At 42.3% G+C, this 19,236-nt stretch overlaps 1 protein-coding gene across 1 annotated transcript in view; it reads left to right on the top strand.

Annotated features, from left to right (window-relative positions):
* MYO3B (myosin IIIB) overlaps positions 1-19,236 on the top strand; it is a gene marked incomplete at its 3' end in the record, with an annotated part of 345,767 nt that overhangs the window by 166,349 nt on the left and 160,182 nt on the right. The window contains exons 20-21 of the mRNA XM_081095513.1: positions 79-167; positions 2,871-3,000. Of these exons, the coding sequence (XP_080951639.1) occupies positions 79-167; positions 2,871-3,000 (219 nt within the window). The remainder of the gene's footprint in view (positions 1-78; positions 168-2,870; positions 3,001-19,236) is intronic.

Below are 19,236 nucleotides of genomic sequence, written 5' to 3'. Positions count from 1 at the left end.
TCACTCATGCGACGAGCATGTTTTTGTTTGACGGAGGAAACAATGCACTTTGTAACTTTTAAACATGAAAATCCACAGATAAATTTGAGGCGAATTTACGCTGCATATACTTCTGGAGGCCCAAGGGAGTGGAGCTGAGCTTTGGCATTCAGCACTACGCCGGGAAGGTGAGCCGAGTTATTCATCCTGAAATTGACAAGGGGAGAGTGTCCATATTACCCGGTCTGTGCCACTCACGAAATTGCTTGCAGATGTCTGTCTCCTTTAACTCTTCCCGGACACCTAATCACAGCGCCCACGATCACTGAAACTTGCCCCTGGCAAGCAAGCAATTCCTCACGGGGTGGCCGGCCAGCTGCCGTCTGCTCCTCACCCGGGGCTTGGCCTAGAAGTGACAGCTCTTCAGAGAGAAAACGTGTTACAGTTTCCGCGGTGTTCGGCGGTGAATGTTCACATTCAGAGGGCGTTTGGAGACGTGTAGGTAACAGGGGAAGGTTAGTGTCACTGTGGGGCTCCATGTGTAGCACTTTAAGTGTATGGCCACAGGGCACCCAAAATGTCTAGATGAAAAGGGAAAAAAAATTCACTTCGCCATCCAGATGTTAAGCTTTCACAACATCAAACAAAATTTCTACTTTTCATACATTTTATTTCAGTCTCAATTTCAAGTTCCTGAAGTAGACGAGTGACTAATTTAGGAAATTCTCTAGTCCCATAGCCAATAACGCATTGCTCAAGTTCCTTCAGAGGAGCCAGTGGCATTGTGGCTAATTGGTTCTGGTGGGGTCTGCTGAGGCCCTGGGCCCGGAAAATAGATAGGACTTCAATAAAGGGCATTTTGGATTATTTTGTTGATTTGAGGTTTGTTGAATTTGTTTCTCAAATTCATATATGACATTAAAATAAATTTTGCCTGGCTGAAGACTGGTTGAAAGGCAATCTAGTACAAGTGAAAGGGCAGATAAGCTTTCTCTTCTTCCCTTCTAGGTTCTTTGATTAAGTTGATATAAGGTACATTAACACAGGGGTAGGGAACCTTTTTTCTGCCAAGGGTCATATGGATATTTATAACATCATTCGCAGGGCATACAAAATTATCAACTTAAAAAATCAGCCTGCTATATTTGGCCAAACACTTAATTAACTCACCCCTAATGCCTTGGGAGGGCCAGACCAAATGATTTCTTGGGCCTTATATGGCCCACGGGCCAGACATTCCCCATCCCTGTGATTAACCTGAGAAAACAAATTTTGTTATGTGTGTACAAAGTTCCGAAAGACTATAAGGCCCAAAGGACAGCCAGGCAACTGCAGCTTATATAACATCCTGAGCTAAGGAAAGGAGTAGGGATGTGTCCATACAAAGGGAAGGAGGGTCATTCCGGGAAGGCGGAGGAGGTGTTTGGAAAACAAAAGTTTGCCCTGTTATGCAGGTCTGTTGCTTAGGTAAAAATGTCCGGCACTAGCTCTCTTCCTGGTGCAGGGCCCTTCCAGTGTAAATTTAGGCAGTTGAGAGGGAGGTAGAGAGTTTTTCCTGATTCTTCTGGGTTTTTATTGCTTTTAGCTCAAAATAATCTTCATGGCGGAGTGGCATATTTTGGGGTGACTTGTTCTGAACCCCTTCACAAGCAAAGGGGATTGTTTTTCTCTACACAGTACATGATGGTCTCTATTTTGGATCTTTGGTAGAAAGTGTAATCCAGTTTTTGCTTTTAAATACTTCATTTACCTTTTCATTGATGTCTGCTTATTAATGTCCTTCACGTCTGAGATACCCACATCTGCCCTGATCCTCCCTCCCGCATTCATATCTGCTTCCCATGCCTGTCCTCTTCCTCCCGCCTTCCTTTTCATCTCTCTGTCCTTCTACACCAGCGGTTCCCAACCTGTGGGTCGAGACCCCTTTGGGGGTCGAACGACCCTTTCACAGGGGTCGCCTAAGACCATCGGAAAACACATATATAATTACATATTGTTTTTGTGATTGATCACTGTGCTTTAATTATGTTCAATTTGTAACAATGAAATTGGGGGTCACCACAACATGAGGTATTAAAGGGCCGCGGCATGGCATTAGGAAGGTTGAGAACCACTGTTCTACACCTTTTTCTTGCCCACCCCTTTCCTTCCCCCTTTTGCCCTCGCCTTGATTTTAAGGGAGAAAAGGGTCCTTTTCTCTCTGGGTAGGGTCCTTGCCTGAATTCATTTACCACTAACATTTCTCTGGAGTGTTCCTTAACATTTCTCTGACTTGGACCCCCTCTTCCTGAGAACTGAGAACTGCTCAGCATCCCTGAGCAATCACCCAGGTGCTTGAGCAGTACCTTGGAAAGCACTCGGAGTATAGTGGTTGTGAGCCTGGCACCAAATGGCCTGGGTTTGGATGCCCACCCACCGCTTGAAATGTGTGACATGGGCACATTACTCAGCTTCTCTCTAAGCCTTTGTTTGCCCACCAATGAAATGGAGATAATGAGTGTTTATCTCAAAGGATGGGTGCTTCACATATAGTTAGTGCACAATATGCTTTTTTCTTCATTTTATTTTTTTCCCCATCACCTTTTATCCCCCCAATAACCTTCTCCACTCCCACAGGCCCCTTCCCCCCAGAATGCCCAAAATGTTTTAATAATTATTCTGATGTGATATTGATTTGACTCTTCAAAGAGAAACTGAACAAGAAGTTAAGATAAACTGGCCTGTCAAAAATTTCAAAATTTCCCCTTATCTAGTGGGCTGGATTTAAGAGCATGGCTGTGTCAAGATTCATTCTACACAGAGGCCGATTGGTGGCTGACCCCAGACAGCTCGCCAGTGTCACCGATGGTGGACAGTGTTGGCTAACTCGTAATTTGCTATTCATATTGCAGGTATCATACGATGCTTCTGGGTTTCTTGAGAAAAACAGAGACACTCTCCCTGCCGATGTGGTTGTAGTCTTGAGAACGTCAGAAAACAGGCTTCTTCAGCGACTCTTCTCAATCCCTTTAACCAAAACAGGTACTTGGAACCTCCCCCTGATAGCCCTGCAACCGATGCTTCTACAAGCCCTGCTGGGGTTTTCCAGTTAGTGTCTCCGCTCTGCCAGGGCTGCAGTACTGACACTGAACTTTAAGCAGGGGTGGAAGTCTATCTGACCAAGTTCAAGAAAAGGAAAGTGATTGTTTCTTTTGCAATTTAATTTTATGTATACATATGTACACACACACACACACACGCACACACACACACACTTTCTCTAGCATGAACTCTCACACTTCTCATTTTCTCTGCCTGCTTCTTTTCATTCTTGCATTTATAACACCATATGTTATTAATGCATGCTAACACTCTAACATGGTCTCAGTTTACCTAGAATATTAGGAAGATTATTTCTATTCATGTATGATCCAAGTGAAGGGAGTGTAGGAATCAAAGCCATTCAATCGTGGGGTTCTCAGAGGTTACCTGGTCCAATTTCCCACCTAGTCATCGCCCACACATCACACTCCCCTAACCAACTTGGAACTGGTCCATCTCTGGCCCATATCCACAGCGTATGCCTACTTACAGTCAACTTACATTTCGTTGCTTAGTCAGTTCTCATGCCAGGAAGCAGGAAGTTGCTGATCTTTGCCAAATGATGACTAGGGATGTGCAATGTGAACAGGAAACAGACTCAGATCTTCCCACAGCTCTCCTCTCAAGGGCTGAATGTTTTTGAGGCTATGTCTGGAAACAAGTATGGGAATACTTTTAAGAATGGAGGGTGAGACACCTCTTTATCATTGTTCATAATTTCCTCTTCTTTTCTTCCCACATCTCTCTTGGAATCGTTGACACCCATGTCTAGCAAGAGATCTTTGTATGTTAAAAGAGAGTGGCTGCTACGTCTGATTTTTAGCAACGTGCAGAGGAATAAAAAGCTTGGTTAAGGAAAAAGCCACAGTCTACAACCTTTGCTTTATCTTAACTTGGGAGAAAAGTTGAAACCAGGTTCTTAACTTTATTCAAACATGCTCCTTTAAACAAAATAGCAGGGTGCCCACCAGAAGACTTCCCTCTAGCGTCCTCTCCAGACCTCTCGGGTATTCAGGGTTTGATTCATTATAAACTTCTGGAGAATGGGCAGGTGTGGGCAGGGCTGGTGCTTCCTCACCAGACTCTATGGCGTAGACTCATCAGACGACTGTGTGCATAGGCGAAGATAAGCCATTATGAATTGGAGATGTACTCTTTGAAATAAAATATATCCAAGGAACTTGTCAGTTGACATTAGCACTCTCCCATAAATATAAATAATGATTTGTCAAATCTGTTCCCAGCTTTGGCATTTCCAATTTTTCAACCTCTGGCAAAATTTTTAAAAAGTTCACAGTCTGGGCCACTAGGTGGCGCTGTGAAAGAAATCAGGCTCTGCCTTCCCTTGGTCCTGATCACTTCCAAGTGGGAAGGGAACAGGAACAAAGAGACAGGCTCCGCTTCCTTTTTTACGCTTTTCTCAGACAGAGCCTTCCTCCTGTCTTCTAACTCTTCCCACATCTTGCCTCAATACCGCACTCCACGCTAACGGGAGGGAACTAAAGTGAAAAGTAAGACTAGAAACAAAAGTGCCTTCCTGAGACGCTTCCTGTGTTCCTGAGTTGTATATTATGCATAATAATTCTTTCTGAAATCCCAAGATTATTTTCCTCTACATTTGGAGTATAAGTAACAAGCCACGAGTACACATCAAAACTAATAAGCACAATTCTGTGCTCTTTTTCTGAAATTACTCATGTAAAAATGCCCTCGAACAGCAAGCATTTAGAGCAACTCCCAGCATAAGGCGCTGTTTAGGCTTCAAAGGAGAATACAGAGATAGAGATAATATGGCTTTGCCCGAGAGCCACTGGAACTTCCTTTTACCTTCATTTAACACCTAGAATTAGATATTAATTTACGACAATATTTGTCCTCAAAACTCAGTTCTAAAGAGATTGTACATCTTGTGTTGTAGGTCAGAACATTAATTAAGCTTCTAAATTTTAAAACATCTATATATATTATATATTTTTTGGTTTTATTACCGCCTTTGAAGGTGGGAAAACTTTAATGGAAAGAAGAAGGTTGTGCTGCTTTTGCTGAAACTGAAATACATTTTTAAGGCACAGGCCCCTTACGAAGGGAGACCTGGCTGTCCATCCCAGTGTTCTGGCTGAAGCGGGGTCCCACACACCTGGCATTTTGGAAAAGAATATGGTAATATTTTCAATGCAGGAGTAACCATTTTCTCTGTCATTTTTATTTATCTTGCTTGAAACCCTCAAATACTTAAATGGGGCACTAATTCAGTGAACATAGATATTATGGGCGATGACTTCATAAACGTTTAGGGGATGAACTACAGAGAGGAAGGAAAAGGTCAAAGTTGGGAACCCTTGGAGGCTGTTAGTCCCAAACTTAAAAAGAGGTCCACACTGGGCGCCTGGATCTGAGAGGTCAGGTCCCTGTGGGATGTCGGCAGTGCTCTGGCTCCCAGGCTTGGTGGTGGTTGCATGGATGTTGGTTTTATAGTATTTATTATGCTGTGCATTTATGTTTTGCATACTTCTCTGTGCATGCATTCTGTTTCACAATAACTCTTTTCTCCCCAAAATATAGAGAAGATATCTTAGAATCTTAAAAATAACCAAAGCAGCCGAAACCGGTTTGGCTCAGTGGATAGAGCGTCGGCCTGTGGACTGAAAGGTCCCAGGTTCGATTCCGGTCAAGGGCATGTACCTGGGTTGCGGGCATATCCCCAGTAGGAGATGTGCAGGAGGCAGCTGATCGATGTTTCTCTCTCATTGATGTTTCTAACTCTCTCTCTCTCTCCCTTCCTCTCTGTAAAAAATTAATAAAATATATTTAAAAAAAATAACCAAAGCCTATACTTTTTTTGCTTAAGGTTTCCTGTCCAGCTGAAGTTTACCAGTAGCTGGACGGTTGCTGTCCCTGCTTTCATACACAGGCGTCTCGGGCTAACATTCCTGTCCTTTAAAATCAGCTTCCTCTCTGGGCTGCGGGGCAGGTAACAACCCCTTCATTAGTGGATATGAAACAGAAATGTTGGTCTCCATTTAATCTCTTATCAAGGTTGAGAGGATTGACTTCTATGTGTGTTTGTGTAAAATCATGACGTAAAATCAGGGAGAGGAATGCAATTGGCATTTTCCTGTTCACATTGCACATCCCTAAATACTGAAAAGCGCAGAACGTGAGGCACGGAGTCATCAGCTTCTCCCAGGTTTCTGCAGCTCCCCCACCCCCCACCAGCAGCGGCTCCTGCTGGCACACAGCTGCGTCTTGTGGGGGCCATGCCCCGCCTGAGGGGCACACTCTGGTTCCAAGGTATTCGGTGTCGATTGGGTAAATGGAGGCAGCTGCAGTCAATATGGGTTCTCTCAGTTCCCCTCTTATACAACCACCACTGTAGGCCTGCTGATGGGCCACTTCAGAGGTGATGACATTTTCTTTGTAATTCTTCCTATTGATAGGAAATGCTCTGAAGATTTTATGTGTGAAAATTTGATGTGGCAGCAACACTGCTTTCTAACCCTTCAGCTGGGACTTCTCAAACTAAATGATCTACGTATAAAAACATGAAAAGGAAAGATGTTCTAACAAGGTCTCGTGGCACATTTTCCTGTTTGGGGAATGTTCCACTCGCTACTAGTAAACCAGAGAGAAGTTAGAAAGGCCCAGGGGCAGAAAGAGAGGAGGAGGTTTCAAAAGGATCCTGAGAAACCCTTTTCTGCCTTTGAATCATGAATTCTGACTTCCAAAGAGTAATTTGGTGTCTCAAAGGCTTTAGGAACTTGGGAAAAACTGTAAGAAACAAGAGTAGCTCCAGAGGGAACGTCGTCTGAGCCTGAAAGTCTGGTTTTTGCATCAGAACCTAGAACTGAGTTTTGTCTCCACCGGCTCCTTCAGTTCGAGGACTCGAAGGTCTCTCCCTTGGAATTTGATTTCCAGTAAAATCAACAGTCAAGTCTCTCAATCTTGACTTCCATTGGCTCCCCTTTTTATTTATTTTTATTTTTGTTAATCTTTACCCGAGATATTTTTCCATTGACTTTTAGAGAGTGTGGAAGGGAGAGGGAGGGACACAGAGAGAGACATTGATGTGAGAAAGACACATTGTTTGATTGCATCCGGCATGTGGGGGACCGAGCCTACAACCAAAGTTTGCGCCCTTGACCAGAATCAAACCCAGGACCCTTTAGTCCGCGGTCCAAGGACGCTCTATCCACTGAGCCAAAACTGCTAGGGCTGACTCCCCTTTTATTTGGATGTGGAGGGGGCAAGAGGAGCCTCCATGTTGTATCTGCAAAGCATGTAGCACTTTCACTGCTAACACACTTGTTGATTGTCTGTTCCTGATTCTGTAGCTCCCCAAATTAAATGCGCTAAGCTCCTAAGAGGAGCGGTTAGTAGCCATCTCTGAGTTTTCATTTTCTATTTATGGCTGCTCCTCCAGCCTGACAGTTCAGCAAATGAGTTTAGCAGGATGAGCTGACTCTAAATGACCAAGTTCCAGGGTCACAGTCATGGACGGTGCTCGGCTCTTCCTGAAACGGGGGCTGAAAGGAGCCAGCCCTGTCAGGGAGCCCTGGTGAGCCAGTTCCTCCTCACAGAGGCCCACTTCATTCCGTGTAATTTGGGAGTGTATTTAAGTTAACAGATAATTACATGTGTATCATCTTTTTAGATAGGGTGCTATGCATAGGTGATTTCTTTTTTTAAAAAAATATTATTTTGATTGATTTTAGAGAAGGGAGAGGGAGAGAGCGATAGAAACATCAATGATGAGAGAGAATCATTGATCAGCTGCTTCCTGCATATCCCCTACTGGGGATCGAGCCTGCAACCCAGGCATGTGCTCTTGACTGGAATCGAGCCTGGGACCCTTCAGTCTGCAGGCCGACGCTCAATCCACTGAGCCAAACCAGCTAGGGCCATAGGTGATTTCTACATGGAATAAAAGAAAATCCCAGCCAGAATAGTCAGGGACAGATAGTGCCAAATCCTAAAATGTATAAAAAAGTAAGAAAAAAAGAGTAAATTCTGAGCAGGCATGTAAATCAATAAAGTGGGCAATATGATCACTGTATCTATACAAGTAACAATAGAATGGCCCTGGCTGGTATGGCTCAATACACTGAGTGTTGTCCCATGCACTGACAGGTCGCCAGCTCTATTTACCCCCAACCCCCATTGCTGGCTCAATCCTCAGTAGGGGGTGTGCAGGCGGCAGGCAATTGATGTGTATCTCGCCCTCTCCCTTCTCTCTCTAAAATCAATAAAAACATATTTTTAAAAAATAGAAGGAAGAGTTATGGAAATACCATGAGTTGACATGAAAAAGAGTTCTTTTAACTAAGAAAGGCCTCTTGGAAGAGATTAAAAAACAAATAAAAGGCTAGAGAAAAACTGAGCAGTCTTGGAGTAATGAGGTTTCTAAGCATGGAAAGGATAGGGAAATGGAAGTGGGATGATTAAGGGAGGAAAGGACTCAAGTCAAAGGGAGGGAAGCAAGATGAAAAACCGGTGGAGAGCTGCTGGGTGGAGGAGGGCTCCCGATGCTGATCTGAAATACTGAGGGAGGTGAGGGTGGACTCCTGAAGAGACCATTCAGAATGAGAAAGGGACACTCAAGCAGGCGTGTTACAGGCTGACTGGAGAGAACAAGGGTGTTTTCACAGAGTCAGCGTGGAGCTGTGTGTGAATAGACCCTCAATAGCTACTTTTACATTCTAGGTTTACATCTAGCATTTATTTTGAGTTAATCATATTCCAGCCCCATTTCATAGATTCGCCTGATATTTTCTGTTACTAAAGATTATTTTTGGTTTTGAAAATTCACAAGGTGAGGTTGAGATTCATTTTTTTCATAAGTATGCCCAGCTGTTACAAAACCATTCAATGAAATGACTCCTTTCTCCATTGACCTGCTTTCACATTTGTCAAAACCAATTGGTTATATTTGCGTGGGCCTGTTTCATGGATCTAACATATCTACCTCTTCACCAATGCCACACTGCCTCTTGTAGTGTTTTTAGTAAGTCCTAAAGGCAGGTAGTGTGACTCCTCCAACTTTATTCTTCTTTTTCAAAAATTCTTTTGGTTCTTCTAGTTCCTTCACCTATAATTTTTAAAAGCAGCTTGTCTATATCTATTTATTTAAGAAAACCTGTGTTTTCACATGATCGCCCCTTGACCTGTTTGTATGTTTTCTCTGTTCTAATATCTTCTTATAAAGACAATAAAGTCACAACGGATGAGGGCCCACTCATAGGACCTCATATGAACTTAAGCACCTTTTTAAAGGTTCTATCTCTAAGTTCAGTTAAATTCTGATGTTCTGGGGTGTCAGGATTTCAGCATATAAATTGGGGGGGGGGGCGGTGTTGGTACAGTTCAGCTCATAACAGGTCGCTAAGAGTTGAGGGAGCCGTTCAGGATGAGCAGCAGGGACGGTTGTGAATCTTCAAAACCCAAAATAATCTTTAGTAGCAGAAAATATCAGGCGAATCTATGAAATAGCGCTGGAATATGATTAAGAGAGCTCCTGCCCCCATAGAGAGGTGAGGTGTCAGCATGAGGGGGGAAGTTGCAGGAAAAAGAGGAACCGTTTCTTGCTTATCCCCAATGAACTGAGAAGCCTCAATAGGCTGACTTCATGCTCAAGGCACAGCAGAGAACACACTGCTTTCTCAGGAGTGACCCTGGGAGCTGGAAGGTGCCATCACTAGCTGGGGAGTCTTCCAGCCCCAGCCAGGCATGGGCAAGAGTCAGATTGTTGTCTCAGGAATAGAGCGAGTGATGCTGAGGGTCATCTGAATAATGGAAATAGCAAATGTTAATTACACAGACTCCTCATCTCCAATGATTTGCAAGCAGAGCTGTGCAGTTTAGTACTTTGGCCTCCGAAGCTGTGCAGGTGTCTCATACAACTGTCTTGACTACTTGAGAAAATTGTAAGCTCCATGAGGACAAGACAGTGTCTTCTATTTCATTTACAGACATACAGCTCGAACTGCTCACAGTGCTGCATAGTGCCATGCTATTACCCAGGCTAATTCTGCTTTCTGGAGTTGTTTCTGTCCCTTCACTCTCATCACCACACCATCCATCTGTGCCCCTCCTCTGCCTCCTAATCCTTTTCTTAGATCGATGCTCAACCACTGAGCCACACTGGCTGGGCGACCACTATTTTCGAGTGTGTGAGAGAAGTTGCTATTCTGGATTCCCAGAGTTTAGCACAAGGTTTTAAAAAGTTCCTTTGGCTCTAGAAGAGTCCCATCTCATCAGTACCTAGAACAGAGTTTTCTGAAGTGTGTTTCATAAAACACTAGGTTTGTGGGAGGTGAAGAGGTGGAGTGAATAAGAGATTTCTATGGTCAAAAAAGTATGGAGAAAATTAATTATGAAAATTCAATAGGTATCTTTACTGCAGAAAGATCAAGGTGATTCTCATGTACAGAGCTTCCAAAACCAGTAAGAAACTTTTTGTGAAAAGCAACTTGAGGATCAAGAGTCAAATGGGCCAGGCCGGTGTGGCTCAGTGGTTGAGCGTCAACTTATGAACCAGGAGGTCATGGATCCATTCCTAGTTAAGGCATATCCAAGGTTGCAGGCTTGATCCCTAGTGTGGATGTGCAAGAGGCAGCCGATCTATGATTCTCTCTCATCATTGATGTTTTTATCTCTCTCTCCTTCTCCCTTCCTCTCTGAAATTAATAAAATATATTAAAATATATATATTTTAAAGAAGAGTCAAATGGGACCCACTGAGGCAATGCTGATCAGAGAATTTTCCCCCACATCTTGTCCAGGACAGCCTTCCAGCATGGGTCCTGAGTCCCACTTCTTAAAGTCCCTCATGCTTTCCTAGCTCTAGGAACTCTGCTGCTATTATGTCCTTAGAAAACTAAAAATAACCTTAGATACTAGAAACTAAAACCTTCCATATCGAGTGGTAATGATGACTAAATATTGGGAAAGTTAGTATCTGTTGTGAATGAGATCCATTCTTTCCCAACACATTTTTTATATAGCTCCTAAAAGTGACAGCGAATGTACATTTTATTTTTAAGTGGCACTTCAATTTAGAGCCACTTTGTTTTATTTCTTTAATGATCCTGTCAAGTATAGCAAATATGGCAGTTTTTGATTTTTCAAATGGTCAGAAATGCAAGAAAAATACATTCTGATTCTCTCAGCCAGCATTTTTCTCATTCATAGAAAAGAAATATGTCCCCATTTAAGATGAAAGGTTCTTTGCTTTTATTTCATAGCTCATATTGGAGGAAAAAGTCTCAAGGTCCTGTACAGTTTATCAATTTATTCCACTATAAAATCTCTCCATAATGGGGCTTTCAGGTCATTCCTCCCCCTCCCTTTCCTAAAAGATAACTCGGGGCACTTCAAGACAAATGAATTAGCAACAAAACCATTTAAATTGTAATCTCTCCACTTAGAGAGGGATCACAATTTAACACTTTTTCCCCAGGAATTTGGGTCATGTTAATAAAAACTGCATTTTTCTCTTTAGAGCACAAGACCAGATTCTAACAGTCCAGTCCATATGTTAGAAGCATATAAAAGTTAATCATTTTGTTCTGGTGCCAGCATCTTGTATGTGAAGAGAAGCTGTAAACCACAGCTGTGTGGAGTAACAATTGTGAACTTTACTGACATGCACATGTGAGATGTCAGTAAACTAAAAAAAATGTCACTTAACTGAACTTGAGAGTTGGAAATGGGAGAGGACCACTAAGATTTTATTAAGGTTCCAGTTTGGTAGAGTGGTTCCATTCTTTGCATTTCACAAGGGTAGTTCAATTCACACAAAAACCAAATCAACCTCCCCCCGCGCCCCCCTTCATGATGACTAGATTTGGTTTAGCCACAATAGTGGTTGCTGAGTGATCAGTGGGATTGCTGTGTGGTTGACCTGGTTCAGTATGTAAATGACTCAAAAAATTCCAGACATTCATCTAAAATCCATTGGGTTTAGCAGATGATTGGGGAAAAAACATACAAAACACTATGGTACATTTACACAATGGAATACTACATGGCAGTAAAAAAGAAAGAACTCTTACCATTTGCAACAGCGTGGATGGAGCTGGAGAGTATTATGGTGAATGAAATAAGCCAGTCCGAGAAAGACAAGTATCACATGATCTCACTCATATGTGGAATGCAATGAACCAAGTAAACTGATGATCAAAAATAGACCCAGAGACATAGAAGCATGAACAGACCATTGAACCTCAGAGGGAAGGCAGGGGAGGATGGGTGGGAAAAGATCAACCAATGAACTTGTATGCATATATGCATAGCCCATGGACACAGACAATGGGGTGGTGAGGGCCTGGGTGGGGGATAGGAGCGGGCTGGAAGAGGTTAATGGGAGTAAAAGGAGGATTTATGTAATATTTTCAAGAATAAAGATTTTTTAAAAAATAAAGTCAATTGGGTTTAATCAGTTTGGCCAGGCAGCAATCCCACCAATTACTCAGTGGTCTACCTTGGATATGATTAAAAGCCCTAAAACAACCCCAAAATCTTAAATTAAGACATCCTAAATGATGGGCTTTCTCCGCGTTACTTCACTGCTCTGCACTTTGGATATCTGGGCAAGAAACTTGAATACTTTTTGCCTCAGTTTCTTTCCTTGATAGATTGGGAACATGGCTCACAGGGTTGTCATATTAAATAATTCATTTCACACACTGAGCACAGTGTCTACTACATTGTAAACGCTCAGTAAATGTTAGCACTTAAGTATTGTCAACTCTTTTCCGATCTGATGCAGAGGGACAAATATAGGGCAAGATAAGTGGATTTCTCCTTTATTTTCTTATCTCTGATGGATTTTTTTTTTCCAAGACAGTGGATAATACTATTCAGTACTATGGGTTCTTCCTCCCTCTCTCCCTCCCTTTCTTCCTTCCTCCCTTTCTTCCTTCCTCTCTTCCTTCCCTTCTGTTGAAAGTTTGTGATTTTGCTTTAAAAATAATATTTTAAGAAGACAAATAGGGAAGAATAAAATAAACCCCAAACATTAAATCCTCAGTTATTTGCTTTCTTTTCTAGTCATCAAACCCAATATTGAATGAGGCTCTAGGCAATAGAAAATTGGATATTCTGTAAATTCTGATTAAGTGGAACCCCTAATTAATAATATTTTTGTAAATCTCAAAATATATGTGTTAAAGATTGTCACTAAACTGAGCCAAGTGATTTAGCTTAAACTAAAACTCCTTGACCAACTAGGACCTATAGGGGTTTCATGTGGCTCTAATAAAATCCCCTGTACCAACAACATTTTCATCTTTACTCATCACTGAAATTCTGTTAACTATAAATTGAACAGGAACACTTTATTCCTGAAACTCAGTTAACATTCATCTAGCCTTCTGGGATGATGAAACCCAGATACTCAGAAGGCAAGTAACTTGTTCAGCCCTCTTAACAAGTAAGTGGCAACACTGACACAAACCCCAGGTGGTTTGATCCCAGAAACTCACAATCTTAACCACTTCAGCTCTGTAATCCAGGCCTCAAATAGTTTGAGCAAAGAGTCTGAAATATAAGGGGAGCATGTCATGGCCAGAGACTAGCAATATGTTCAGGGTATGTAGAAGGAAGCGAGATGAGTTGGGGCCTGCTCCTGGATGTGTTAAATAAAAATTTAATGCAACTCAGTTTATTCATTCACTCATTTATTCACATGTGTTTATTGAGTGCTTGCTATGTGATAGCTATATTGTGCTAAGCACTAGGTATACAGTGGCAAATAGGATGGACTTAGTGCCTGCCCTCAGGGAGCTTAGACTCCAATGAGGAGTCACAAGACACAGTATTAATTAGATTCATGGGTAGCTTTCAGTGCATCAGGGAACATCTTTGGCTTTGAAAGAGATATTCTCTAGAAACATTTAAACCATAAACCTTTCATTCAGGTTTATTACTCAACCATGGTGCTATATAAACTGCAAAAATAGTTCACAGTCAATTGCTTATTTCCATGGAATAATGTTCTTGAATGACTGAAAGAAATATCTGTGATACTGAAGTTTTCCAAGAGATTGGAGAGATGATCCATCTATAGAAATTGAGGCTAAAAATTATCTAAAATGTTGTTCTGGTGCATCAAAGCATCTTCGATAAACTTTTTTCTTTCAGCCTCAACCATGTGTAGGGAACTTTGCAAGCCTCAGAGCAGGTGCTGAATAAATACTTTTTGAATTAATGAATGAGAATAGAAGTACTAAGTGCCTGACTTTTAAGATTACAAATCTCTATAAGGAATCAAACAATTTCCAAAGAAAATTACCCATATAAGGTAAAATATTTGCATTGACTAAAAAGTTCTCAGACACAAGTGCACTGACTGGCTGCAGCCTCTTTATTTGGCATAGAGTTATAATGCTTGTAGAGTCCCTTCATCAAGAAATAGTCCTTTTTGTTGGCTTTTATTTTCTATAGTTTCTATTCTTTTAAAAAAATCAGTAATTAATTGCATACCAAGTCTGCAGGATAAGACTTTAATTTAGAAAGTTTTTGAAATCAAACAGTTCTTCTGGATGTTGCATCATAGTTCCATAAAGCCAAGGTCTCAAAAAGAAGTGATGCCTCTACTTAAGAAGGAAAATTTACATTAATGTCCTCCTTTAGCACCATCACACACATTAGGTTCAGTTAAAGAAGGTTTCTGGGCACTGCCATTTTATGAGTTTGTAAAAACAAACAAATAAAATTCATATATATATATATATATATATATATATATATATATATATATATTAGAGGCCCGGTGCACAAAAATTTGTGCACTGCGGGGGTGGGGGGGGGGGAGATCCCTCAGCCTAGCCTGTGCCCTCTCACAGTCTGGGACCCCTCGGGGGATGACCATCTGCTGGCTGAGGCCTGCTCCCCAGGGGATTGGACCTAAGCTGGTAATCAGACATCCCTCTGGCAGCCCGGCAGCCCTCGGGGGATGTCCACTTGCCAGCGGGGAGCAGACCTAAGCTGCAGTCGGACATTCTTAGCGCTGCTGAGGAGGCAGGAGAGGCTCCCACCACCACCATTGTACTGGCAGCATCAGCCTGGCTTGTGGCTGAGCAGAGCTCCTCCATGTGGGACCTCACTGACCACCAGAGGGCAGCTCCTTCATTGAGTAACTGCTCCCTGGTGGTCAGTGTGTGTCATAGTGACCAGTCATTCCCAGTCTTTCTGCTGTTAGGGTCAGTTTTCATATTACCCTTTTACTATATAGGATAGAGGCCTGGTGCACAGGTGGGGACCAGCAGGTTTGCCCTGAATGGTGTCCCGGATCAGGGTGGGGGCCCCGCTAGGGTGCCTGGCCAGCCTGGGTGAGGGGCTGATGGCTGTTTTCAGGCTGCCTGCATCCCCTTTAGGATGGGCGTCCCCACTGGGGTGCCTGGCCAGTCTGGATGAGGGGCTGAGGGCCGTTTTCAGGCGGGCAAAGCCTGCAACTGAAGTTTCCAACCTCTCCTTTTTTTCTTTTATTTTTATTCTGGGATTTATTTACCTTCTATAGCTGTCACTGGAGCTGAGAGCCGGCTTTAGCTCTGAGGCCCGGCTTCAGCTCTGAGACCTCGGATGCTGAAAGCAGGTATCTAGGGTTTGTTTAGCTTCTATAATTGCAACATTGTTTCTTAGAGTGCAGCTCAGAGCCCGGCTGAGGCAGGCGGGGAAACTTGGCTTTCTCCATCACTGGAGCAACCAAGCCTCATGTTCGCTTCAGCTGCCTGGCTGCTGGCCGCCATCTTGGTTGGCAGTTAATTTGCATATCACCCTGATTAGCCCATGGGAAGCGTAGCGGAATTATGGTTAATTATCATGTTTGTCTATTATTAGATAGGATATGAGAAATGTGAGTGTGAGGGTATCCAGAAAACCTGTGGCAGTGTAGCTTAGCTATGAGCAATGCTGGCCAATTAGTCATGTTGTAAGTTTTGTTTCCTATAGAGTATTACCTTTCTCAGTATGCCTCTCCTTACTTTCTAGACTTTTAAGCTTCTGTGGTTTTTCTGAAAGATATACACTTAAATGTTCAGAAAAGTTTCTTTTAAAAAAAGGAGCTAGGTTGCCGAAACCGGTTTGGCTCAGTGGATAGAGCGTCGGCCTGCGGACTGAAAGGTCCCAGGTTTGATTCTGGTCAAGGGCATGTACCTTGGTTGCGGGCACATCCCCAGTAGGAGATGTGCAGAAGGCGGCTGATCGATGTTTCTCTCTCATCGATGTTTCTAACTCTCTATCTTTCTCCCTTCCTCTCTGTAAAAAATCGATAAAGTATGTTAAAAAAAAAAAAAGGAGCTAGGTGATATGGAATAGTCATTCCTTGAAAGAAAACAAATTCATTGGTATATGTGAAAATTAGACTTGGATACCTCTGAGATAAAAAGTTAACCTTGAGTGCTTTTATTTTATTTTTAAAATATTTTTATTTATTTCAGAGAGGAAGGGAGAGGGAGAGAGAGATAGAAACATCAATGATGAGAGCATCATCAATTGGCTGCCTCCTGCACACCCCCTATTGGGGATGGAGCCTGCAACCCAGGCATGTGCCCTTGACCAAATGGAACCCGCGACCCTTCAGTCCGCAGGCTGAGCTGAGCCAAACCAGCAAGGGCAAACTTGAGTGCTTTTAGAGACTCAATAAATATATACACTGAGTGGCCAGATTATTATGACCACCTGACATTTGTAGGCAAATTAGCTATAATTTCATGCTGAAGTTGCTAGAGGGCCAGACCATTATACATAGGGAAGCAGGTTGTTTACCACGACAGTAGAAGTGATTTTTTTCTGAAGATATGGGTAAAAAACGTGATTTAACAGCCTTTGAACGTAGGATAGATAGATAGATAGATAGATAGATAGTATATGATGACTATGTTCATATTAATACCTATTTTTCCCAAAATGGCTTGTATTTGCTAAAATGGAAACTGAAAGAAGCATAATTTTTTTACTAGGAGAATATATGTTACAATGTTGAAGGCAAGCATCTTGAATTACTTAATCTTTAAGACATTGCAGAGAGGGAGCAAAAAACTTTGTCCCCTCATATGCTAAAGAAGAAAAGTAATATAAAAATTAGACATCTGAATAAGCTCACTTTAGCCACAATAACAAAGTGAAGAAGGAGGAGTAGTAACTGGAAAGATACTACAGAGACAGAGTCATTGCTAGTTGCTCATGGTGATCAGCTAGGAGTAGAGCAAATTAAAATTACAAGCATAAAGGCAAGTGACTTGCCACTCCTTTCCAGTGAAAGTACGAAGGTGGGGAAGGAGGAAATTTTTCTCTACCCTTCTAGATTCTTTCAGCTGGCCTAATAATTGAATCTCCATGAGACAGATTAACAAGAGAAAATAACTATACATATGTACAGAGACCCCATATGTATGAGAGGTTCAGAGACAGAAAGGTAAAAGGAGGTGTATATGGCATCCTGAGCTCAGGAATGAGGGGAGATGCCCCAAGGCTTCAGAGGGGAGGAGGATAATTCACAGGACAATAACAAGAGCAGGTGTTGAGTAATTAGAAATTTGTGCTACCCCATAGATAGGTCATAAAAACCTATTTCTGGTGATAACTTCTATTATTGGCAAGGTTCCAAATTTAAAGTCTTTAAGGGAGAAGTAAAAGTTTCTCTTGAGTCCACAAGATTTTGTTTTTCTTCAGCTCAAAATAGTCCACATGCCAAAGTAGAACATCTTGGGGAGGCCTATTCTGAACCTCTTCACTACTATAGGGACAATATTTGGAGGGAGAAAGCATGGAAAAGGAAAGCTTTATTAAGGCATCATAAATTGCTGGTGAGACCATAGACCCAGGTTTTGCTGTTTCACTCTTCCAGTGGCCTGCAGGTGGATTATTTTTTCATCTTTGTGGCCAAAGGTAAATGAATGGTTTGGATACAAGCCACTAAGGGCCTCATACCAGTTAGTTACTACAAATGATAATGAGGCCAAAGTCTTGAGTAAAATCTCATATGGATCAGGTAGTGGCACTCAGAAATTGACATTCCATAGTCAGACTTGAATCCTAGATAAAATGCTCAGTCAAAAGAGAATAAACTGAGTACTGCAGATAAAAAAAAAAATAAAAAGTCCCTCAATACACCTTATCTATTGATGGTGGGTCAGTTATATGACTTCCTTGTGTGAAGCACATTGTTTCCTTGTGTTTTCAATTAAGACCGAGAAAGCCACAGGACGCTTCAGAAAACAAGAGGCTGTTAACGTCCCATTGTGCAAGATGATGGTTGAGTGCTTGGAACTATAAGTGCTTCTTTGGTTCTCCCTCTTTCACAATGAAAAGGACACTAGACTTGAAACTGAGAAACCTAGATTCTCATCCCAGGCCTGTGATGGACTTCAAAGCACTTCCACACTCTATGACTCACTTGTATTTTATGTCAGACAAGGAATTTGAGTAGGTTAGTGGTCCTCCACTCGTGCGCCATAGCAGCCTGCCATGGCATCCATGGAACAAGTCCTTTGTGTTGATGCTGCTTCATCCAGATCAAGGTCCAGCCATGTGGAGTAAGATGAGTGGACCTTTTTGTGAGAGGGAACTACAAGGAACAGTGTAATGTTGACCTAGTGACAAATTCTCTCCTTCACATGTAAACATACCTGAGTGAAATAATACAATACATCTATCTGTCCATGAACAAATTAGACCTGGATTAGTTGTCCGAAGAGAGCTGACAACTGAAGGTTTGGAATGCCCACAGGAAAGGTGTGATGAGGATATGGAGGTTTGCGCCGCCTGGAAAAGTGCAGGGTGGGGCATGGAAGTAGGGGAATTGGTTGTCAGGGTAGTGAGATGACATAGCATTAAAGCCATGCTGCACCTTTGAAGTGGAAACAGGGAGGGAAAAGGGGTGGTGGTGGTGCGGGGGGTGGGGGGGGGGTGGGGGGGGAGGACTTGAATATATTCTTTGCAAAGTTACAGTTTTGTCCAGGACTGGCACTGATTGGACTGAAGACCACTCTGTTGCACATGGATGTTGCTCAGAGATTGATATATGTGACTCGTACATATCAGTGATGTCGGTGCTGATATGTGTGTGAATTTCATATTTTTCCGAACGAGTCAAGTCTTCTTGGATACACATCAACAGTCTAGGCTCCAATATTTGTGTGAATAAATACATGCCAAGCCATTAAACAGCCATGTTCT

Source organism: Myotis nattereri, assembly GCF_964212035.1.
Source record: "Myotis nattereri genome assembly, chromosome: 7".
NCBI classification, from domain to species: Eukaryota; Metazoa; Chordata; class Mammalia; order Chiroptera; family Vespertilionidae; genus Myotis; species Myotis nattereri.
Note: the sequence above shows the minus strand (reverse complement) of the source record. Positions and strands in the feature narration are given on the sequence as shown.